This window comes from Pelophylax lessonae (genome assembly GCF_965119305.1).
Source record: "Pelophylax lessonae genome assembly, chromosome: 1".
NCBI classification, from domain to species: domain Eukaryota; kingdom Metazoa; phylum Chordata; class Amphibia; order Anura; family Ranidae; genus Pelophylax; species Pelophylax lessonae.
The window spans coordinates 784,030,493-784,056,142 of NC_138768.1; the positions used below are offsets into that span (position 1 = coordinate 784,030,493).

General features: G+C 41.7%; 1 protein-coding gene across 5 annotated transcripts in view; it reads left to right on the forward strand.

Moving 5' to 3' along the window:
* Positions 1 to 25,650, forward strand: part of LDB2 (LIM domain binding 2) — a 645,842-nt gene that overhangs the window by 269,734 nt on the left and 350,458 nt on the right. For all 5 annotated transcript variants that reach the window (XM_082259241.1, XM_082259242.1, XM_082259243.1 and 2 more), the window contains exon 2: positions 19,952 to 20,054. In XM_082259241.1, coding sequence (XP_082115367.1) covers positions 19,952 to 20,054 — 103 coding nt within the window. The remainder of the gene's footprint in view (positions 1 to 19,951; positions 20,055 to 25,650) is intronic.

Here is a 25,650-nt window from a genome sequence, read left to right on the forward strand (position 1 = left end):
ACAATTGTATTGTACTGTATCTTGTACTACTACTAACAATTTGGAGCTTTTCGTTGGGGTCGAACATGAGTTTCCAGCTAAACCAAACCCTTTGCGGTTTGTGGACAAGGCAAGCAATTCACTGGGAGAGCCTTTTGCCTTTGATCATCTGGCTTAGAATGGTTAATAATGGGGTCTTTGTTAGGTGCCACCCTCTCACTATAAAAATACAGGCAGGGAACAGCCACAATATCAGTGTACTGGAAGCTGTTGCAAGGATAAATGACTGAGGAAGTTGTCAAACTTCAAAGGGAAAGATTCAGGATCAGTTCAGCTCTGATTGCTAGCTCTTTTTGCTTGCTCTTTGCATAATCACACCTTGCTGACTTTTTTTTTTATCAGGTGCAACTTTTTTTGGCTGATTTGAGGTCAGTAGATACTTTAAGCATGCTGTACCCACCATATCAACTTTTTCTTTCATATGCATTGGGTGGCACAGGATTCAGAGACAATTGGGCTATATTGCTGCTTACAGGAGGATTTGGACACTGGCAAACAAAAAGCAATGACCATCCCAGTCTAATCCCCCCCAATCCTAACATGGCTCGGCTAGTGTCCTAAGGAGATGGGCATCTTTTTTTCTGATGAGCAAAGTTTAACCATTTACACCAGCCATTTTTTCTTTTTCAAAGTGCAAGTGCTATAAATACTTGCGCCAAAGTAGTGCTAATTTATTAAATAGGATGGTGAACAAGATCGCAGCTACCTCACAATCACCAATAAGGCAAAGAAGTGCTCTACAAATATTTTGAAGCTAAGCTTCAATCAGGCAGCGCATATCTTGTCATCCAAATAGTGCTAAAATATATATAATGTACTATAGTGATATAAACTTTATAACTATTGCCAATATAAACGTATAAATCTCAGAAAATAAATTTAACCACTTTACCACCGGAGGCTGTCTTACGTCTGGGCCACTTTTTGCGATTCGGCACTGTGCGACTTTAACTGACAATTGCGCGGTCATGCAACGCCGTACCCAAACAAAATTTACGTCCTTTTTTTCCCACAAACAGAGCTTTCTTTTGGTGGTATTTGATCATCTCTGCGATTTTTATTTTTTGCGATATTAATAAAAAAAAGCGACAATTTTGAGAAAATAACAATATTTTTCTACTTTGACAGTTAAAAAATATCCAATATATTCAATTTTTGTCATATATTTAGGCCAAAATGTATTTAGCTACATGTCTTTGACAAAAAATTTCTCAATGAGCGTAATTTTAACCGCTTTAAGGTCGGAAGATTTTACCCAATTCCTGACCAGGCCATATTTTGCCATTCGGAACTGCGTTAATTTAATGCAAAAATTACGCGGTCGTGCGACGCTGTACCCAAATTAAATTGACATCTTTTTTTCCCCCCACAAATAGAGATTTCTTTTGGTGGTATTTTATCACCTATGCGATTTTTACTTTTTGCGCTATAAACAAAAAAAGAGCGACAATTTTGAAAAAATAACAATATTTTTCAAATTTTTTTATATGAAATTCCCCCCAAAAAAATTTAAAAATCAAAATGTTTTAACATTTTAGGCCAATTTTTTTTCTGCTACATATTTTTGGTAAAAAAAAATCACAATAAGCGTATTTTGATTGGTTTGCGCAAAAGTTATTGGGTTTACTAACTAGGGAAAGATTTCTGTCATTTTTGGTGTTTTTTTTTTAACGAGCAATGGCGGCGATCTGCGATTTTTTTTGGCGGGACTGCGACATTGCGGCGGACAGATCGGACCCTTGACTGACATTTTTGACACTTTTGGGGGTACCAGTGACATTACTACAGTAATCAGTGCTATACATATGCACTGTTACTGTAAAAATGACACTGGCAGGGAAGGGGTTAATTTTTATTGGAGAGGGAGGGGTTAATGTATGCCTGGTGCTTACTGACGTGTGTGGGGGGAGGTGACTGAGTGACACAGGGACAGATCGCAAGTTCAGCTATGCTTAACCCTTCAATCTGACCCTGCCTGTCACTTAGGAGATCCGCCCGCTTTGTTTACACAAGCGGGCGGATTTCCACACTAGATCCCCGACGATATAGGCATTTATTGATTTTAATACTGTGTATGAGCTTTTATTGAACCCGTAATAAAGGATATGGTTATTGAGAATACTACACGATGAGGAGTCCCTTGTCTCTCTCCCACCATTCCTTTTGAGACATATAGGTGATCCCAGACTGAGGAAAAGTGGACGAGAGGACCATTCAGCAGCTAAATATTAGCAAAAAAGCACGCAAGATCCAGGTTGCCGTAAGGTAGCAGGGATCATATCCCTCTGGTAAGCCCACACCCCAGCTGTTACTGCACAGGTGAATAGGAGACACCCACCACCACTGTTCCCCTGCATGGTCGTGAATACCTCACTGGGAGAATCCTGGACTGTTTTTGCACTGAACTTTGAGTGATTAATTGTAGAGCACTGAGCACTAAGCACTTTATTCTGATTGGAGTATTATATATATATATATATACATGGACAATTTATGAGCACTAAGCACTTTATTTGATTGAAGTGTCACATATATAGAATTTGGATACGGAATTTTATGAAGGTCACGGAGCACTTTATTTAAATTTATTTTCTGAGATTTATACGTTTATATTGGCAATATTTATAAAGTTTATATCACTACAGTACATTATATTTATTTTAGCACTATTTGGATGACAAGATATGCGCTGCCTGATTGAAACTTAGCTTCAAAATATTTGTAGATTTTTTCTTTTTACAAGATTATTTTTTCTTCAATCAGCATTTCCATACGTGCTGCTTTAGGGCTCTTTCACACGGTCCGCTCTGTAGGCGGATCCGTGTTTGCTCAGCGGGGATCGATCCGCGATCCCCGCTGAGCCGGCGGGTGACAGCTCCGTCTCCGCTTGCAGAGCGGAGAGGGAGGTGTCTCAGTACCCGCTGCCCTCTATGGGGGATCGGATGAGAGCGGACCGCTTGTCCGCTCTCATCAGATCCGCTCCGCTCCGATTACTGAACGGATGGAAAAATAGGGTTTCCATCCGTCCAGATTTCAGCACAGGATCGGATGCGGATGGCAGCGGGTGTCAGCGGAGGTGTCTCCGCTGACAGCCGCTGCCCCATAGAGCTGCATGGAGGATCCGATCAGATCCGCCTAAAAAACTGACAGGCGGATCTGATCGGACCGCCTGTGTGAAAGAGCCCTAAGTTGGTGATGTGCAGCTATTGGGAAATGCTCATCAATAGCTTTGGATGCTATGTTTTGGATTGGACCAGAACTGTCCGAGATTATATCTGCCCCTGGCCTGATTAGATACGATGTGTGCACACACAGAGGAAAAATCAGACGCTGACCAAGTTCAGAGTTGAAGATATTTCTGCTTTAATTCTTCAGTGTCAGTGGGTTATATATTGTTGTTAATGTCATGAGTTGTACGTAGATAAACATAATGTCATCTTCTTAATTGGTCATACCCATTATAAGGTAAACTCCCTCCAAGCTAGGAATGTTATCTGTTGGGTGTTGTCTTCTTGTGAAGTCGCCATCTTTGTTTCCACATTGCTCAGATGAAGGGATGGGTGATCTAGCAGCCATTTTGCGTAAGGAAATAAATTGCAGCAGTAGCATATATACATAAGGCATATGGTATGCATCATAAATTAAATAGGCAATTCACTATAACCATTGATTACAGCAATTACAGCTGTACCCAGACCTCTCTGGACTAAACCATTGTCCTTAGGGCACTTTGCTGTGCATTGTGGTTCCTTCCAGATGTGAATTAATTAGTTAGCCATAGAGCTATTTCTATATCTAGATCCATTGAACACCTACATTGACACATTGGGGTTGATTTACTAAAACGGGAGAGTGTAAAATCTGGTGCAGCTCTGCATACAAACCAATCAATCTTCAGGTTTTTTTTTGTCAAAGCTTAATTGAACAAGCTGAAGTTAGAAACTGATTGGCTACCATGCACAGCTGCACCAGATTTTGCACTCTCCAGTATTAGGTTCTTTTCACACTTGTGCAACTTAGGATCCAACTTGTGAGACCCCAAGCCGCAGGACATGTGAAATTAATTGTATTTCAATAAGAGCCATTCCAATAGAAACTACTGAAGTTGCTGCGACTTTAGGAAAGGTTCCTGCACTACTTTTATCTGACTTTGACATGGCTTTAATGCCAGAGATTGTAAACGTCTTATCGAAGTCACTTCAAAGTCGTATCAAAGTTGGACTCCAAAGTTGCACTGAAAATCTCTCTTGGAGAATCCGTGTTTTCTCCATATTTCTTCCTCAGCTGGAATAGCTTATACTGCTAAAAGTTTGCGCAAAATGGAAAAATACCTTTGGATTGGCAGATGTTCCCCCTTACAGCAGGATCTGACAGTCAAGACTGTAAAGTTTCCTGATCCTGCACACAAGAGTAAAAAAAAACTTTTTTCTAATTTAAATGAGATGCATTGCTATCTATGGACCCATGCAAACAGCTGAGGAAAGATCAGTAATACAGCATTGAGTACAAAGCAGTAAAACAAAAAATAGAAAATTTTACATTTGAGTGCATTAATTTACTCGCATATGCATGTTTACATGTCTATAAGCATGTTTATATGAGTATAAATGAGAATATTACAACACTGGCAAAAAAAGTAGAATGTTACTCGTCTATACGCTTATACACCTTTACTCACCTATACTCAACAATACTAAGGTAAACTTTGCACACAGTTTTTTTACTAATAGACTTTCTGTCAACAAGTTCTTGAGAAAACATCAGTAAAGTAATACATTCGATTGCAACTAGCCTAAATGTGGTTATCATGGGTGCTACTTCCTAGGTTGAAAAAAAAAATTGCAAAGGTTACCTTCAATAAAAACTGCATGTGAGAACAACCAGTAAATCCAGAGAGATATAGGCATCTGAACTTACAGTATCTCACAAAAGTGAGTACACCCCTCACGTTTTTGTAAATATTTTATTATATATTTTCATGTAACAACACTGAAGAAATGACACTTTGCTACAATGTAAAGTAGTGAGTGTACAGATTGTATAACAATGTAAATTTGCTGTCCCCTCAAAATAACTCAACACACAGCCATTCATGTCTAAACTGCTGGCAACAAAAATGAAAACACCCCTAAGTTAAAGTGTCCAAATTGGGTTCAAAGTGTCAATATTTTGTGTGGCCACCATTATTTTCCAGCACTGCCTTAACCCTTTTGAGCATGGAGTTCACCAGAGCTTCACAGGTTGCCATTGAAAGTCCTTTTCCACTCCTCCATGACGAGCTGGTGGATGTTAGAGATCTTGCGCTCCTCCACCTTCCATTTGAGGATGCCCCACAGATGCTCAATAAGGTTTAGGTCTGGAGTCACGCTTGGCAATCCATCACCTTTACCCTCAGCTTCTTTAGCAAGACAGTGGTCATCTTGGAGGTGTGTTTGGGGTCGTTATCATGTTGAAACACTGCCCTGCAGCCCTGTCTCCAAAGAGAGGGGATCATGCTCTACTTCAGTATGACACAGTACATGTTGGCATTCAAGGTTTCCTCAATGAACTGTAGCTCCCCATTGCCGACAGCACTCATGTAGCCCCAGACCATGACACTTCTATCACCATGCTTTTCCGTAGGCAAGACACACTTGTCTTTTTACTCCTCACCTGGTTGCCACCACATACGCTTGACACATCTGAACCATATAAGTTTATCTTGGTCTCATCAGACCACAGGACATGGTTCAAGTAATCCATGTTCTTAGTCTGCTTGTCTTCAGCACACTGTTTGCGGGCTTTCTTTTGCACCATCTTTAGAAAAGGCTTCCTTCTGGGACGACAGCCATGCAGACCAATTTGATGCAGTGTGCATTGTATGGTTTGAGCACTGACAGGCTGAACCCCCACCCCTTCACATCTGCAGCAATGCTAGCTGCACTCCTACGTCTATTTTCCAAAGACAACCTCTGGATATGACTCTGAGCACGTGCACCCAACTTCTTTGGTCGACCATGGCGAGGCCTGTTCTGAGTGGGACCTGTTCTGTTAAACCACTGTATAGTCTTGGCCACTGTGCTGCAGCTCAGTTTCAGGGACTTGGCAATCTTCTTATAGCCTAGGCCATATTCATGTAGAGCAACAATTCTTTTTTCAGATCCTCAGAGTTCTTTGTTCTTACAGTGACTAGTTTGAGAGAGTGAGAGAGATAATGCCAAATTTAACACACCCACTGCCCATTCAGGCCTGAGATCTTGTAACACTAACGAGTCACGTGACACTGGGGAGGGAAAATGGCTAAATGGGCTCAATTTTGACATTTTTAATTAGGGATGTACTCACTTTTGTTGCCAGCGGTTTAGACATTGATGGCTGTGTATTGAGTTATTTTGAGGGGACAGCAAAGTTTCACTGTTATACAAGCTGTATGACACAGAAAGCTGCAAAGCTCTACCAAGAAATAAGGGCATCGCTTGCCAAGCTAAATAATAAAGATTTGTTTTAACACTGGCTGCAGAAGATAAAAAAAGACCTTTAGCAGGTAAACAATTTGCATATGTGCATTTTAACAGTGTGTTTAACTGTTTTGCTTAGAGTTGCGCTTTTCTTTTCATGCACGTTTCCTTAAATGAAAAGCATTATAACAGGAAGGTAGATGAACAAGACAGGTTGAATAAACACTTTTTGCAAATTTTTGCAAATTTTGTTATCTTACTTTCATCCTTTACATATCAATTGTGCCAAAGGTTAGGTTGTCATTTAATGAATCAATTTTTATTCCCTTCTACTTTTAAGTTTTTTTCCATTTTAAAAATGTATTTCAAAGTTTATTTCATCCATTTTGTGTGGGAGTTGGTTAAATCTTATAATTATTATTAATCATTATTATTTTATGTACTGTATCGCTGTTTATTTAGATTGGAACATGATATGTTCCTTATGTAAAGTCTGTAATGTTTCAGTAATGGGTCTCATCTACTGCATTTCAGAGTCTTCCTATCCCCATTATCCATTTTAGGTCAATTACCTCTTGGAAGTGGGGGGCATGGCAAAGAAAATGAGTCAACATACTATGTATATGCTCCATCGTACTTGTTCCCTTCACATGACTCTCTGTGTGGTGCGCATATACCGGCTGCCAGGAGAGAACTTAGTTGCCATGGCAATTTCTCATTACTGTTGAATAGGAAAATAATTAGTCTGGTAAAACTCCACACTACCTGTCAGTCCATAACTTAAACCTGCCTAGGGCACTTCTTGAATTTCACTTTTTAATCTTTTGTTTCTTTTATATATATATATATATATATATATATATATATATATATATATATATATATATAACAACTAACTTTCTTTTCCTACATAGGTTTTTGCATTTCTACCTGAGCAAATCTTTTGAATTAAAATTTTCTGCTAAGTTATATTTAAACATGTTTGCTAGTAAGGCAATTTTGGGCTGATTTTTTTTTTTTAATACAGTGTTCTGCTTTTGTTCTGGCTAAAAAAACTATAAAAGTAACATGGAAATGTTTTCAACATTGTTATTTTTTTGTAAATATTATAGCGGTAGTATCCCGCTTTTTGACACTTTTACCTACAGGTAAGCCTATAATAAGGCTTACCTGTAGGTACAATTAATATCTCCTAAACCGGCACGGTTTAGGAGATATTTGCAGTGCATGCAGCCGCTCACGCGAGCGGCGCATGCGCTCTGAAGGTCTGGGGGGACCTTCAGTTTTCCTTGGTGGGAGCTTGCCGGAAAATCACTCCCGCGCACATGCGCGGGAGTGACATCATCGCGGCTCCGGCCAATCACAGCGTCGGAGCCGCCGAACCCGGAAGAGACGCCGAGGGATCATGGCAGTATGCGATGCATAGTAGCTCATTATGCCTTTGTCTTGCAGGTTTTTTTTTAATTTTCGGATTTACAACCGCTTTAATTAATACATATTTAAGTGAATAGTCACGTGTACTTGTACTTAACTGTAAAATTGTATGTTAACCAAATGTTAATGGAGGCACCTAGGGGTACCTGCACATACAGTAACTTTAACTATCTTAGACATTGTCTGTTATGTAAATACACATGGCCTTGACCTGCCCCTATCACCTCTCCCACTTCACTAATGGTTAGGTAGAGCCACCACATTTGGTGACCATTGGAAATACACAGAAGAGATAGGACATAGCCCAACTTTACTAGCTGAAGACAGTATTTGGAAAATAGAGTGCCTTAAATTTTAGGGGCCACAAGGGCCACCCTGAACATTTCTGAAGGTACAATATTTGGACAAAAGTTTGTGAACACCTGACCAACAGACCTATGTGAGCTTGTTGAACTTCAAATTCCAAAACCATGGAGACTAAGGCACAGTTTGTACTCCCTTTATGGTTATATCAGGTTACACTTTTTTGGGAAGACTTTCCACAAGATTTGTAAGTGTGTCTGTGGGATTTTGTGCCCATGCAGCCAAAAGAACATTTGTAATGTTAGATACTGACGTTTGCCCAGAAGGCCTGGATTGCATTCTGCATTCTCTTTCATCTCAAAGGCTTTCAGTAAAGTTAAGGTCAGAGCTCTATGCAGGTCAGTCAAGTTCCTCCACACTATAACTCATCAAACCAAGCACAATCATGCTAGAACAGAATGAAATGCATGGCGGGTCATCGTACCTGCAGTATATGTATGGGGCCGTGGCAAGACTAAAAAAAAAAAAAAAAAAATTTGTATAGAATATAACTATTTCTATTGGATAAATTATAAAAGTAAGGATTGGTCAGTTAAAGTTGTAATTTAATTGGTAGAGAATATACTTATCAAGGATTGGAGGTTTTTGAAAAATTTCAATACCTTGAGGGGACAGTTATCCCTATATAAGCGAGTGTAACAGCTGCATAAGAACAGTCGACAGGAGAGGATCAAGAAATTCGTCCCTCCCTCCCATGTTTTCTCAGTGTTGTGAGTGGGTTTGTTTTTCTTGTGTTGTTGGTATAAAATGGGTAGTCCGAGTTTTTTGACTGGACTACAGTTCTTTTTACGTTAATGTGTATGGTTAGTTCGAGCTTCTGGGCTGAACTAAAAAATGGTTATTACATATAGTTAATAAAGGGCCACGGCCTATCATACCATTGCAAGTCCAGTGTTGATTTTTGTCTTTATTTAAATTATAAAACTAATATATTATTTAATTGTTCTGCATGCGGCACCAAAGGGTCTTCTCTAAACTGTTGCCACAAGTTTGGAAGCGCACACTTGCCAAAATTACCTTGTAACGGAGTAAGAAATTGTTGCAAAAACTCTTTATTAAACATATAGTTGTAATAATGTATTCTTTCATAAATGTGCTTTCATATTTCATTGCCAGATAAAATGTATTTCACCTTCAACATAAACATAGATTCTTCAGTTTAATTGGAATCACTTTTCTGGATTATTTGTTATTCCCTCCTCGATTAGGCTCTGTGTCAAAGGGTTTGTTCACAAAAAAACAATCTGCTCTGGAAGGTCAAAATTGGTTTAAACAAAACAGACAAATAATATCCAAAGTGCTTCTTCTTTCAACATCTAAATATATTTGTGTAATCTCAAAATCTGGTGTTCCTCCACCACTCTGATATGCAGACACTCACCAGCTTAAGTTGCTTCTCTTTTTACAGAGATTGGCTAACAAAGCGGTTAGCCACAGTAATCTAATCAGGAAATACAAATCCTCCTCCTTCTCCCCTCCTCCTTTCGTGTACCTGGAAATGGAGCCTGATGTGGAGAGGAAGGCAATCTCTTACACCTCCGGCTTGGTAGCCTTTGTAAAGTAAACAGGAGGCACAGGAACCTGGAGTGGCATGAGTGCCTAGAGGTTCAGATAATGATGGCTGCAGATAGGAGGTCTGTGCGTACTTGGATGTAGGCTGGATTGTGATGCAGGGTGGCAGGCACAGCAGGCTGGTACAGAGTCAGACAATCTGGTTGGCCACTAGCAGACACGTCTACAGTCTACAGAGAAGTAGGCAGCAGATTAGTCATGTTCAGGCTGGAGTTGGCAATGATAAACCGACAGACAGGGGGATCAAGCAGAGACATGGTCGAAGGGCAAGCCAGGGGTCGGTTCAGGCAGAGTACAAGCGTGGTCAGATGGATCAGAATGGCAACAGGAATTCAAACACAGGAACAGGTAGAAGGTAGCAGAACATTGTAGACCATAAGGCAAAGCCTTAGTGCAGCAGAGGTGTTTAAAAAGCATACTTGGCACCACTCTAGTGGCGGGCGTGTGGGTCCGCGTGCACACATGTGAGCGTATGTGCACTGGTCAGGCTAACAGGAATTCTCCGTCTGTGGGTTTTGGCTAACAGTAATTCTCCGTCTGTGGGTTTGGCAAACAGGAATTCTCCATTCGCGTATAACTATGTGCCTGGGCATATTTCTTCTTTCCTGACACCTCCTCTTTCTCCACAACAGTGGTATCATAAGATCATGCAAAAAACAAAGTGACATGCATTGTGTGATATTGCTAAAATCAAATGTTTATTTCAAGCAAGTAGGCAGGCTAATAAACAACTAAAATAAATTGTATGACATGTAAGTCAGTACACCCTCCACCCCCCCCCCCCTCTTCTCCTTTCTCCTGCTGTTCACAGAGCTTAATCTGGCTGTCCTGCTCCTTAGCATGTCTCCCTATTTCCTTGCCTCAAAGACTTACATCTGATCACCACTAGGCCATGCCTGATGGGTTTTGTCATTAAAATGACTTTATCAAGAAGATCCACAACTGATCGTCACTAGGTCACATCTGATGCATTTCGTCATCAAAATGCCTTCAAGAGGATCCTCTTGATAAAGTCATTTTGATGATGAAACAAATTGGAGCATGATCTAGTGGTGATCAGCAGACATGGTAGTAAGTCACACATGTGCAAGTCACAAGCAAGTCTCAAGTCTTAACCTTCAAGTCTCAAGCAAGTCCCAAGTTACTGTGGCGAAAAGCAAGCAAGTCAAGTCGAGTCTCTGCTAGAAGTCAAGCAAGTTAAGTCAAGTCATTTATTTTGGTCAAATCACAAATCAAATCAAAATACTGATCTACCCCAATTTTCACCTTTAAATCAGTTAAAAGTCAGTGGTCAGGAAAGGTTTTGTTTTATTTTCAACATTAACAAAACTGATTGGTGCTTTTTTCTTGGCATATTAAAGAAACACTTTGAATGCCCAAACAGCTCAAAATCCTTCGTCCGGTCATGTTTCAACACCACAGTCTCTAAAAACATGTTAAGTATTTCCATTGATAAACAGCCAGTGTCCTAAAAATCAGAACACATTGAGGTGTTTTAAGTGACTGTGGTGTCAGAAACATAATTAATTAATTATGCTTTAACACATCTTGAGAAAATGCAAATATTTAATAACTTAAAAAGTAAAGTCATTTCGAGTCATATGTCTCAAGTCAAAGTCAAGTCTCAAGTCATGAATACCAAGTCAAAGTCAAGTCGAGTCTTTTATTAATTTTAGTCAAGCAAATCTCAAGTCCTCAAAGTGGTGACTTAAGTCAAGTCATGTGACTCAAGTCCCCCACCTCTGGTGATCAGTTGTGAGTCTGTGAGACAGGGAACCAGCGAGACATGCAGAGGAGATGGGAAGCCAACTTGAGCTTTGTGAACAGCAGGAGGAAGGGTCCCGTGGCAGCCTGTGTACTCATTAAATGTTATGGAATCTGTTTCAAGTACTGGATTGTAGGTTTGCCTACTTGTTTTTAAAACAACATTGTATTTACGCAGTATCACATGATTTATGCCACTTTGCTTTTTTCCATGTCTTTTTATGGCTGCATAGCTTACTTTTGTCTTTAAAGAGTCTAGATGAGTGTCATGCCTGTCCACATAAGAGAAGCTATTAAAGATAAAAATCATGCGTAAGGTATATTAAATGCACATATAACCTTACAGGAAAATTTTTGTTGAGCTAATTAGTCTGGTGGCAAGGTTTCTTGAACATGAAAACATATTTCTGACACTTAAACCAGTTAAACTTAACCCCAATGTTCATTGTTATATTAATCATGCCTACAAAGCAGTGAACAATGAAGCTGTCGGTCCTCATCAGTGACAGCAAACTCTTCTTTTGGTTAGTTGGCAGTGAGCACATTGTTCTATCATGTGATTGTCAGCAGCATGTCATCGTCAGGAACATCAAATAATTCATTAACTGTATTAAGCTTGTCATCACCTTGCCAACATATTTGTGAGTTGTGACCAGCAGCAATGCTACATGTGCGATATCTGTGAATTGAGAGTTCACAAGGGATGATAATTCATTTTAGTTCATTGTTAACATCTGAAAAAAAAAAAAAAAAAATTAATTAATACAAATGTGGAATAAGCAGCAGATTATTATGGGTGAAACCTTGAAAAATAAAATCATTTGTGTATCAAGTGACATATGTCATAAAGGACCTAGACAGCATTGTATTGCACACATGAAACAACGATTCAAGCTACCGTAGTTATAAAGTATGAAAGCTCATTTGTATTAGATTTAGTATTTATTAAGTAACCCTACTGGACGGAGGTGAGGATTATTTTCTTTTTACTGTGTTCTGAATCCTGGTTTACCAAATCAGTAATGAAGAAATAAATGTCACCCAAAGCCCTTTTCTATTCAAAGGTTCTTTGTATCTACACATTTAAAGTCATTGTAAAGGCAGAAGGCATTTTATGTATTAAGATAAAAACCCTTCTGTGTGCAGCAGCCCCCCTCAGCCCCCCCTAATACTTACCTGAGGTCCATCTAGATCCAGCAATGTTGCAGGAGTGTCTTGGCTGCCCAGGACTCCCCTCCTCATTGGCTGAGACAGGCAGCGCAGCACCATTGGCTCCCGCTGCTGTCAATCAAAGTCAGTCAGCCAATGAGGAGGTGAGTCCCAGGCAGCCAAGACACTCCTGCAACATTGCTGGATCTAGACAGCTGAGACAGCAGTGCAGCGCCATTGGCTCCAGCTGCTGTCAATCAGTCAGTCAGCCAATGAGGAGAGAAAGGGGAAGGGTCTGGGCCATGGCTCCAAGTCTGAATGGACACAGGGAGCTGCAGTTTGGCTCAGGTGCCCCCATAGCAAGCTGCTTGCTGTGGGGAGACTCAACAGGAGGGAGAGGCAGGAGAGCAGAAGAGGGACCCGAGAAGAGGAGGTTCCAGGTTGCTTTGTGCAAAACCACTTTACAGAGGAGGTAAGTATATCAAGTTTGTTATTTTTTACTAAACAAAAAAACAAGACTTTAGTATCACATTAACCTTATGCCTGAATCATTATGCTGCCATACCAAATTTTACCACAATGTGACATTGCAGGTAATGCCTGGCATTGTGCCTTTTTTTGCTGAGGCAAGTTGCAGTGTTGAAGGAAGTAGGTATACAGGGATAGAATTTATTTTCTCTGTAATCAGCTTCAGAGAAATGTTCAGTATGTTGATGCATAAACCTCTTTCTCTTCATTTGCTCCCTGCTCCCGGCTTCCAGCTTTGTTTCCTACTTATTTATTTGACTTATGTATTACAGGTATTTATATAGTGCCATCACTTTATTAAGCATTTTAATGCATTCACACCAGTTACTGCACTCATGGAGTTTGCAATTTAAGGTCCCTATCGCATATGCAATGCGCTCTTATTCATCTTAAAGGTGTTCTATCGGGTTGAGGTCAGGACTCTGTGCAGGCTAGTCAAGTTCATCCACACCAAACTCATTCATCTATGCCTTTATGGACCTTGCTTTGTGCACTGCTGCACAGTCATGTTGGAACAGGAAGGGGCCATCCCCAAACTGTTCCCACAAAATTGGATGAAACTGAAATTGGAAATTGAAAGTTAGATGATATGAAATTGTCCAAAATGTCTTGGTATGCTGATTCCTTAAGAGTTCCCTTTGCTGGAACTAAGGGGCCAAGCCCAACCCCTGAAAAACAACCCCACACCATAATCCCCCTCCAACAAATGATTTGGACCAATGCACAAAGCAAGGTCCATAAAGACATGGATGAGTGAGTTTGGGGTGGAGGAACTTGACTGGCCTGCCCAGAGTCCTGACCTCAACCCGATAGAACTCCTTTGGGATGAATAAGAGCGCACACTGCGAGCCAGGCCTTCTCGTTCAACATCAGTGCCTGACCTCAGAAATGTGTTTCTGGAAGAATGGTCAAACATTCCCATACACACTCCTTAACCTTGTGGAAAGTCTTCCCAGAAAAATTGAAACGGTTAAAGCTGTAAAGTGTGGGCAAACTCAATATTGAACCCTTCAGACTAAGACTGGGATGCCATTAAAGTTCATGTGCGTGTAAAGGCAGGTGTCCCAATACTTTTGGTAGTATAGTGTATGTAGAGTGTGAGACGAAACCCATGCAAGCACAGGGAGAACATGCAAACTCCTTGCAGGTAGTGTCCTTACCGTGAGTAGTGCTCTACAATGTTTCTTTCTTCCCCTCCCCTTCTATCTTTTTCTCTCTATAGAAGACTTAAGATCAAATCTACCAAAACTTAAAAAAATCTTTCTATCGGGCTCATATTGGAGCTTATCTCACCACTAATCACCTTCCCTGATATACAGTACAAAAGGCCACTAGACCACTAAAGAGAAAAGGAACCAGCATGTACAGGAAATAAATAGAATTCAAACCCAGTTGGTGCAATTTACTAAAAAGAAATTCACAGTAGCAGGGAGAAGCTGCTATGAAGGTTATAGTTAAAGCAGAGTTCCAGCCATTTGACTCACCTGTCCAAAGGTCCAGCGATGCGGCCGCCCGAACCCTCGATCCTCTCCCTCGGCACCGGCATCACTGCTGTGGGCACCCGGCTGTGACAGTTTGCGGCTTCACAGCCGGGTACCCACTGCGCATGCGCGAGTCGCGCTGCACAGTGGGTACTTGAGAGGAGAACTAGGTCAAAACTAGGTACCCGCTCCCCCCCAAAAAAAATGACATGCCAAATGTGGCATGTCAGGGGGGTAGGACCACCTAAAGCGGAAGTTCCACTTTTGGGTGGAACTCCGCTTTAAGGCCCAACTCCGGGAAAATGTAAAACGATCCTTTGCAGTGGGGCTGTAATCACACTGCACAGTTAAATTGACCATATTGTCTAGGGAAAAGGATAAATACTGTTACTTACCTGACCCTTCACCCCCTGACAGATGGCGCTCCCCACGCTCCAGTGGTGGACTGTGCCTCTGCATCAACACTTCCATTTCAGGGCTATGGTCCCTGGTTTTGTCTTGATGACGTCAGGATCCTGGGGGGGGGGGGGGGGAGACATGGGGACACGGGGACCAGTTTAGAAGCCAGGAGAAGAGGTAGATCAAATAAATCTTATTTTTAATGTCCCCTGGACCTAAATGAGCAATTACTCTTGAAGTGCAGGTACAGCTTCACTGCAAGGGATACGTTTTTTAGTTGGCTGAACACCTAACTAGCCTAACACTGTCCCCTTCCTCCCCCTATCACCTATGCTAACTAACCTGTGTAAAAAAAGATGTATATATTTAGCTATTTTCAGGCCACTCAGGTCTGGTCGTATGATCTGGCTTTCCTGTGTCATCCAGTGGCAGCTGCATGGGAGAGGAGGAAAGACCGACAATGAATGGGCCATTTAAGCATATGGGTGACATCTCTGTTCCATGCTTTTCTAGCTGTTGTGGGAGCGCTCTCTTTTTTCTCCTACAATCGCCACTGGTTGACACAGGAGATCATATGACCAGACCAGAACGGGCTAAAAAATAAAATCTTTAGTTAGGTGTTAAGTGGAATTCAACTTTATGCTTGTATTGCAATGAACTTGCAGACTTTTGCACACCCAATGAATGTGATCCCCTAACTGATCTGGCAAAGCATACACTCTTGTTGAATGACAGCGTGTACTAAGCATCCAAACAAAGCTATATTTCGTCCTAATTTGGAAATTTTAACTTAGGGGTGTACTCACTTTTGTTGCCAGCGGTTTAGACATTAATGGCTGTGAGTTGAGTTATTTTGAGGGGACAGAAAATTTACACTGTTATACAAGCTGTACACTCACTACTTTACATTGTAGCAAAGTGTCATTTCTTCAGTGTTGTCACATGAAAAGATATAATAAAATATTTACAAAAATGTGAGGGGTGTACTCACTTTTGTGAGATACTGTATATGAACGGACACTGCCTAAAAAAGCTATAATGCACCATGACTGTCCATGAAGTTATAAAAGGTGCATTCGCCTAACAAAGGCGCAGCTCCAAAATACCTGTGTGTCGCCAAAAATGAGGCAGTGTGGGTACAGCTATTGGTTATTACAACAAGCAGCATATGAAATTGTACTGTATATGTGCATCCACCCTCTCTAAAGCATACATCATGGCTTTTTCACTTTATTCATTTTTTATTGACACATTTAAATAATGCACAAGAAACTTTTTTTGATTTGCGCTAAAAGTTACATTTTCAGGACAAGCTTTTTTTTTTTTTTTTTTTAGTTTCAGATAGAACTGAGTTAGAACCTCTAATGGCACTTTTCCACTGCAAGTACCGGCTCGGCTCTACTCGGCCCTGCTTGGCCCGGTTTGCTTTTCCACTGTTGGTACCACATGGTACGGTGTTGGAATGGTTCGGCAACAGTTTGGTATGGTTGGCTTTTCCACTAAAGTAGTACTAAAGTTAAGTGGGTGGGATAACAACGATTCTCTGACCAATCAGTGGCTAGTAGTGACTGCATGCAAAGGATTGTGGGATATGGTACCGGGTATGGTACCTCTTGGAACTACAATCGAGTAGGTACTGTTTTTGAGAGCCGTACCGTTCGGTTCCATGCAGTGGAAAAGCGCCGCCGTACATTACCGTACCGTACCGAACCGTACCGAACCGTTCCTATACCGTACCATGCTGTACCAGCAGTGGAAAAGCACAAAAGCGAGCCGAACCGTTCGGTTCCATGCAGTGGAAAAGCACCATAAAAGGTTTTACATCTATGATGGCTCTATAAGCCCTTAATTCCTCTTCATTTCTGTTTAGGGCGCAATGTTTTCAGACAGAAGTGAGGGAAAATTGGCAACAGGATAACAGACAACAATAAAAGAAAGTTTTGGCTATAGATATATTTTAAGGGGTCTATTTATTTTGAAAAATTGTTGGACGAATGTATCAAGCTATTGCCAAACCATCACAAATTCTGACTATATTTTGCTTAACTGCTTCAATACTGGGCACTTTCACCCCCTTCCTGCCCAAGCCAATTTTCAGCAGTTTTCATTGCTGTCACACTTTGAATGACAATTACACAGTCATGCAACACTGTTCCCAAATTAAATTTCTATCATTTTCTTTACCCAGTTCAGGACACGCTGTACTCTAGGGACACGGTGCAACCACGGTCGATGCCCGCTGTCATTTTACTATACAGCAGACGGGAGGTAGTTAACCACTTTCACCCCCTTCCTGCCCAGGCCAATTTTCCCCTTTTAGCGCTGTTGCATTTTGAATGACAATTGCGCGGTCATGCAACACTGTGCCTACACCAAATTTATGTCATTTTCCCCCCACAAATAGAGCTTTATTTTGGTGGTATTTGATCACCTCTGGGTTTTTTCCTTTTTGCTAAACAAATAAAAAAATACCGAAAAGTTTGAAAAAAGTTTTTTTGTTTATGTTATACAATTTTGTAAATAAATACGTTTTTTCCTGCACTGATGAGCACTGATGAGACTGCACTGACAGGCACTGATGGGGTGGCACTGATGGGGTGGCACTGATGGGGTGGCACTGATAGGCGACACTGATAGGCGGCACTGATAGGCACTGATATGTGGCACTGATAGGTAGCACTGATATGCAGCATTGGTGGGCACTGATAGGCGGCACTGCTGGGCACTGATAGGCGGCATTGATGGGCACTGATAGGTGGCACTGATGGGCACTGATAGGTGGCACTGATGGGCACTAATGGGCACTGATAGGTGGCACTGGTGGGCACTGATGGGCGGCACTGATCGGCACTGATGGGCACTAATGGGCACTGATAGGTGGCACTGGTGGGCAATAATGGGCACTGGTGAGCGACACTGATAGATGGCAATGATAGGCACTGGTGGGCAGCACTGATAGGGAGGGCAATGGGGGGCTCTGGGGGGCTGATTGCCATCCCTGGTGGCCATAGTGGGCATCTCTGGGGTCATGGTGGGCATCCCTGGGGTCATTGGTGGGCATCCCTGGTGGTTCTAGTGGCACACCCCCCCCCCCGTCCGGTCAGGATAATACAACCACAATCCCGACGTCAAACGCCTATAAGGCGGGCGGGATGTGGTTAAAGTAAAAACCCTTGTCAGTTTTCTTCTTCTTTTTTTTTTTGCCATCTCTGTCTCATTAGATAGATTACCCTTTATTTCCTGTCCCATTGCCAAAATAGGAAATAAGAAGAATTCCCTGTAAATTAAGGAAATCTCTAGGGGCCCCCCAGGTCACCAAAACTAGTGTCCTCATTGGAAGATTTCTCCTCTATTATAGAAGAAAGAATAAAGAAAACTTTTCCCTTTAGGTATACTTTAATTAATATGTTGATTTCCTAAGATTTCCAGCTCCATCTAGTGGCCATGGTGCGCTTTTTTCCTGCAATACCGCAAACGCCACTAGATGGAGCTGCCAGTCATAGAATGTCAGCAAAATATGGTCAGGATTTTTGATGGTGGAGCAAATGCTTGTGACATTCGACCATTTCTTGTTTCATAAACAGACAACTTACTGTTAGTGCAAATATAAAAAATATCATGTGCAGTTCTCAACTGTGTTGTTAAAAGAGCACTAATATAGCTACTATCATCTTACACATTATTTTTTTACTCTGTGCACTCCATGAAGTATTGCTTCTGCATGTAAAGTGACTTCAACATACTATTTATGAATTTTGATTCTAGCTATGCCACCAATTTGTTGGCATACATTCAGTCACTGGAGGGTATGCTGCTTAAGCCTAGTACACTGTCAATACCTCTATTGGCTGCCACTCAACCAACAAATTAAATTCAAGATACTAACAGTAACTTACAAAGCCATCCACAACCTGGCCCCCTGCTACATCACCAAACCAAATTGTCCTCTTTGTTCCTCCAAAGACCTCCTGCCGTCAGCCTCTTCCTGGGACTCTGCTTCCCGCCAAGGACACCCTGTCATGTGCTCCCCTCAGACTTATACCCCATCCCAGGGTGCATTGCGGCAGGTTCCGCCCACTGAGACTAATATACGCCCTGGTGTGCTTTTGGTCCGGTTTCCTCCACTGCCCAACAAGAGCCCTCATTGGATACAGTGGGGAGACTCCCCAGACTCAACAGACACACTTGGAAGCACATGACAGCCTAACTAACTGATCAGGCCCCCCTGATAAGCAGACAAGACCACAATATGCTCTTTCCTAGCACCTACCTAGGAGGGTGCTACATCCACATTCGGCCGACTTCTGTAAAAGGGTCATGTCCGGAAAAAGGTCTGCCGACTGGCTCGCGGTCAGAGTTCTCAACCAATACTGGAGAGCACTGACCAGGGTGTTCTGGTGGGGAACACAATAGCTCAGGGGAGAGATTGCTGTACTTACATGAGATTGTTAGTACAATGGCTCCGACCTGAGCTGTCAGTTTTTCTCTTGTTCGACCCAGTAGTAGTGTATTGCTTTAGCAAACCACCTTTGTTAGTGAATAGTTGTATGCCCACTGTTACAGCATTGAGTATCACATACATGTCATGAATCCTGTGAGGGTACACTTTGGTTGCTCACTCTGGTTTGCTGGAATTGATTTGATTGTGGACAGGCTTATTCCTTGGTAAATCAGGTCCAATATGTGTACAAAGTGTGGAAAAATGCAATCATTTCAATTTTTATTTAGCATTGTGCAATGTGTCCAGTTCACTCTGTCAATACGGGTTTGTTTTTTCCTCCACAGGATAGTGACAATCTTTGGTGGGATGCCTTTACAACAGAATTCTTTGAAGATGATGCAACATTAACATTGTCATTTTGTTTAGAAGATGGACCAAAGAGATACAGTAAGTGATTTATGTTTGTTACTGGACACCTAGCCCTGGTTGTGGATAGATGTTGGAGAACTGACTCTACCATCTCATACTTTTGGAGAGCAGCCCCCTCCCTGCTGCCCAGGAAGCCAAAGCACCTTGTTCCTCCTCCCGAAACACCGGCTGCCTAATCCATTATGTGCTGTTAATGACAATTTAAGAGGAAGGATTGAATGGGATTGTAATAGTCATAGTAGGAGGGTGGTCATGTTAAAAGCTAGTTTATGATCCATGAAAGTATCCTCTTCACTACATTTTGGAGAAAAGATCCTTTTACTGTAGCAGGTTCTCGCAATATCACTCCGCCTGTGACAGGAGGACCTGAACTTTACAGGAAGCAGTGGCACCGCTCAGTTCTTCTCACTGACAGAGTTCTTCACTGACGGCTGACAAGTGCAACCGGGATATTGGGCTGCGCTTGCGGGTGTCAGTGAGTCCCACACCTCGCGGGAGACTTGGGATGCCTGGAAACCGACGTCAGGGTGCCCCTAGGTGGCAGTGCGCCCTAGGCAGCTGCCTAATTTTTCTTAATGGTAGCACCGGCCCTGGAGCAGCTTTCTTAGCTAAGTACACCCCTGTGCTTGAACTAAGGGCAGACAGATTCCAGGAAGTAAATGCTACATGAATCATCTGTCCTTACACAAGATGGAGACAGCTAGAAATACTAGGGAGGCATTTTTTTTAAAGTAATTTGTCAACATAATAAAGCACAGAGACATGGATGGGTGAGTTTGGTCTGAATGTTATAAATGAGATTGTAGTTTGTAGATATAGATTATTATTCTTAAAAAAAAAAAAATATATATATATATATATATATATATATATATATATATATACAGTATTTCACAAAAGAGAGCACCCCTTACATTTTTGTGAATATTTTATTATATCTTTCCATGTGACAACACTGAAGAAATGACACTTTGCTGCAATGTAGTGAGTGTACAGTTTGTATAACAAAACCGCTGGCAACAAAAGTGAGTACACCCCTAAGTGAAAATGTCCAAATTGGGTCCAATTAGCCATTTTACCTCCCCGGTGTCATGTGACTCATTAGTGTTACAAGGTCTCAGGTGTGAATGGGAAGCAGGTGTGTTAAATTTGGTGTTATCGTTCTCACTCTCTGATACTAGTCACTGGAAGTTTAACATGGCACCTCGTGGCAAAGAACTCTCTCAGAATCTGAAAAAAAGAATTCTTGCTTTATATAAAGATCGCCTAATCTATAAGAAGATTACCAAGACCCTGAAACTGAGCTGCAGCCCGGTGGCCAAAACCATACAGTGGTTTAACAGGACAGGTTCCACTCAGAACAGGCCTTGCCATGGTCGACCAAGGAAGTTGAGTGCACGTGCCCAGCGTCATATCCAGAGGTTGTCTTTGGGAAATAGACGTATTATTGCTGCCAGCATTGCTGCAGAGGTTGAAGGGGTGGGGGGTCAGCCTGTCAGTGCTCAGACCATACGCCGCATACTGCATCAAATTGGTCTGCATGGCTGTCGTCCCAGAAGGAAGCCTCTTCTAAAGATGATGCACAAGAAAGCCTGCAAACAGTTTGCTGAAGACAAGCAGACTAAGGACATGGATTAATGGAACCATGTCCTGTGGTCTGATGAGACCAAGATAAACATATATGGTTCAGATGGTGTCAAGCGTGTGTGGCGGCAATCAGGTGAGGAGTACAAAGACAGGTGTGTCTTGCCTACAGTCAAGCATGGTGGTGGGAGTGTCATGGTATGGGGCTGCATGAGTGCTGCCGGCACTGGGGAGTTACAGTCCATTGAGGGAACCATGAATGCCAACATGTACTGTGACATACTGAAGCAGAGCATGATCCCTTCCCTTCGGAGACTGAGCCGCAGGGCAGTATTCCGACATGATAATGACCCCAAACACACCTCCAAGACGACCACTGCCTTTCTAAAGAATCTGAGGGTAAAGGTGATGAACTGGCCAAGCATGTCTCCAGACCTAAACCCTATTGAGCATCTGTGGGGCATCCTCAAATGTAAGGTGGAGGAGCGCAAGGTCTCTAACATCCACCAGCTTTGTGATGTCGTCATGGAGGAGGACTCCAGTGGCAACCTGTGAAGCTCTGGTGATCTCCATGCCCAAGAGGGTTAAGGCAGTGCTGGAAAATAATGGTGGCCACACAAAATATTGAAACTTTGGGCCCAATTTGGACATTTCCACTTAGGGGTGTACTCACTTTTGTTGCCAGCGGATTAGACATTAATGGCTGTGTGTTGAGTTATTTTGAGGGGACAGCAAATTTACACTGTTATACAAGCTGTACACTCACTACTTTACATTGTAACAAAGTGTAATTTCTTCAGTTTTGTCACATGAAAAGTTATAATAAAATATTTACAAAAATCTGAGGGGTGTACTCACTTTTGTGAGATACTGTTTAGATACATATATACATATATACACACATATTTATATATATAATATATATGTATTCATATCCCTTGAGATTTTACAATTTATCATGTTATACTAAATGTTTTACATTTATTTCGTTGGGATTTTATGTTATAGACCACCACAAAGTGGCACATAATTGTGAAGTGGAAGGAAAATGGTTTTTACATTTTTTTACAAATAAATATCAGAAAATGTTGGCGTGCATTTGTATTCAGCCCCCCTGAGTCAATACTTTGTAGAACCACCTTTCGCTGCATTTACAGCTGCGAATCTTTTAAGGTATGTCTCCACCAGATTTGCACATCTAGATAGTGACATGTTTGCCCATTCTTCTTTGCAAAATAGCTCAAGCCCTGTCAGATTAGATGAAGAGCATCTGTGAACAGCAGTTTTCAAGTCTTGCCACAGATTTTCAATTAGATTTAGGTCTGGACTTTGACTGGGCCATTCTAACACATGAATATGCTTTGATCCAAAGCATTCCATTGTAGCCCTGGCTGTATGTTTAGGGCTGTTGTCCTGCTGGAAGATGAACATCCACCCCAGTCTCAAGTCTTTTGCAGACTCTTAACAGGTTTTCTTCTAAGATTGCCCTGTATTTGGCTCCATCCTTCTTCCCATCAACTCTGATCAGCTTCCCTGTCCCTGCTGAAGAAAAGCATCTCCACAACATGATGCTGTCACCACCCTGTTTCACGTTGGGGATGGTGTGTTCAGGGTGATGTGCAGTGTAAGTTTTCCGCCACACATAGTGTTTTTTTTTGTGTAGGCCAAAAAGTTAAATTTTGGCCTCATTTGACCAGAACAACTTCTTACACATGTTTACTGTGTCCTCCACGTGGCAAACTGGAATTCTCATGGCTTTTTTTCAACAATGGCTTTCTTCTTGCCACTCTTCCATAAAAGCCAGATTTGTGGAGTTTGTAAACATAAACAAAAAAGAGGGCGCACCAGCCTAGCGCATTATCCTCAATAGGCTTTTATTGATAAATAATTAAAAAGTGTCTACTCACAAACAAGTGATGTAAACCAGCATATTAAATCCAACAGACAATGTCCATAGTGTTGGAGTCCACTGTCTAAGTTCAGGAGATCGGCTGACGCGTTTCAAGGCAGTGCCTCTTCCTCAGAGCCTCTGAGGAAGAGGCACTGCCTAAAAACCCGTCAGACAATCTCCTGGACTTAGACAGTGGACTCCAACACTATGGACGTTGTCTGTCCAATTTAATATGCTGGTTTACATCACTTGTTTGTGAGTAGACACTTTTTAATTATTTATCAATAAAAGCCTACTGAGGATAATGCGCTAGGCTGGTGCGCCCTCTTTTTTGTTTATGTTTACAGTGTCAAGTCGACCACCCCGGTCATAGAGGGCAGCAAGGTCTAGCCATTTGGGGATGCCAAGATGAAAGTCCCGTGATAGAGGGTGTTTGAGAACCAGGTTCTGAGTGCAGGAGCAAGGTGCCAAGCCTCGCATTTTTCTTTTGCAGATTTGTGGAGTGCATGACTAATAGTTGTCCTATGGACAGATTCTCCCACCTAAGCTGTGGATCTCTGCAGCTCCTCCAGAGTTACAGATCAGCAGAAAGGGCAAAAGAACCGCTCCAGTGTTAAGGTAATCCCAACCATCAAAATAAGGTGCAGCAAGGATCCGCAGTCCAGGCAACTGTAATGTATAGAGAGAAATAGCCGCACTCCAACTTGAAGGTTAAAAATATAAAATCTGTTTTATTCATATCCAAAAGATAAAATCAATTCAAAGTGTATCCATAATATAGTCAGAGACAAGAGATGAACGCATAGTAGTTGACGCGTTTCACGGATAAACGTCCGCTTAGTCGTAACCAGCTCCTCCAGAGTTACCATGGGCCTCTTTGCTGCTTCTCTAATTAATGCTCTCCTTGGCTGGCCTGTCAGTTTAGGTGGATGGCAATGTCTTTGTAGGTGTGCAGTTGTGCCATACTCTTGCCATTTTCGGATGATGAATTAAACAGTGCTCCGTAAGATGTTCAACATTTTTTTATAACCTAACCCTGCTTTAAACATCTCCACAACTGTATCCCTGACCTGTCTGGTGTGTTTCTTGGCCCCTACATATTGCTGTTTGTTCACTAAGATTCTCTAACAAACATCTGAGGGCTTCACAGAACAGCTGTATTTATACAGAGAATAAATTACACGTAGGTAGACTCTATTTACGAATTAGGTGATTTCGGAAGGCAATCAATTCCACTAGATTTTAGTTAGGGGTATCAGAGTAAAGGGGGCTGAATGCAAATGCACACCACACTTTTCAGATATTTATTTGTAAAAACGTTTTGAAAACCCTTTATCATTTTCCTTCCACTTCACAATTATGTGCCACTTTGTGTTTTTCTATCACATAAAATCCCAATAAAATAAATTTTCGTTTTTATCTGTAACATAATAAACTGTGGAAAATTTCAAGAAGTATGAATATGTTTTCAAGGCACTGTACATATATAGTATATCTTATCATGTAAGTATGTGTGTGTGTGTGTGTATGTATGTTTATATACATATATATTTTTTATTTTATTTTTTTCAGACAGAAAGTGGTGAAACTCCGTTTTCACCACTGGTTCTCGTCACTCTGTGCTCCCTGCTTACCACTGTCACATGTAAACACAGAAGTCTGGCTTCTGTGCTTACAAGGACCTTTTGCCTCTCTGGGGGCTCTACAGATCCCTCCTCCTCTGCACTCACTGATAGTACAAGAGAGATGCAGGTGCTAGTGCAATGCAGAGTCATGGGTGGGATGGGGCTCATAAGCTAGGCTACACCCTCTGTGATCACCATCAGTTCCTGGGTGCACAAATGCAGAAGCATACTGATGATCTTGCTACAAGGAAGAGAATTGGAGCCATCTACATTGTGGGAAGGCACTAGAGCCAGGCAGGTGTTTTTTTTTTTTAAAGGTAAGATGCGTGGAAGTTTTGAAGGATGGGGGGGGGTGAGCTCAGTGGAGGAGGGGGATGTGCAGAAGTGGGGGTTCAGGGGAGAGTAGTGCAGAGGTCAGAGCTGAGAAGGGGTGGAAATGAAATGTGGATAGAGGATGCAAAAGTAAGGGTATGTAAAACAGAGATGAACCATGCTCTCTGTACATAGCACACCC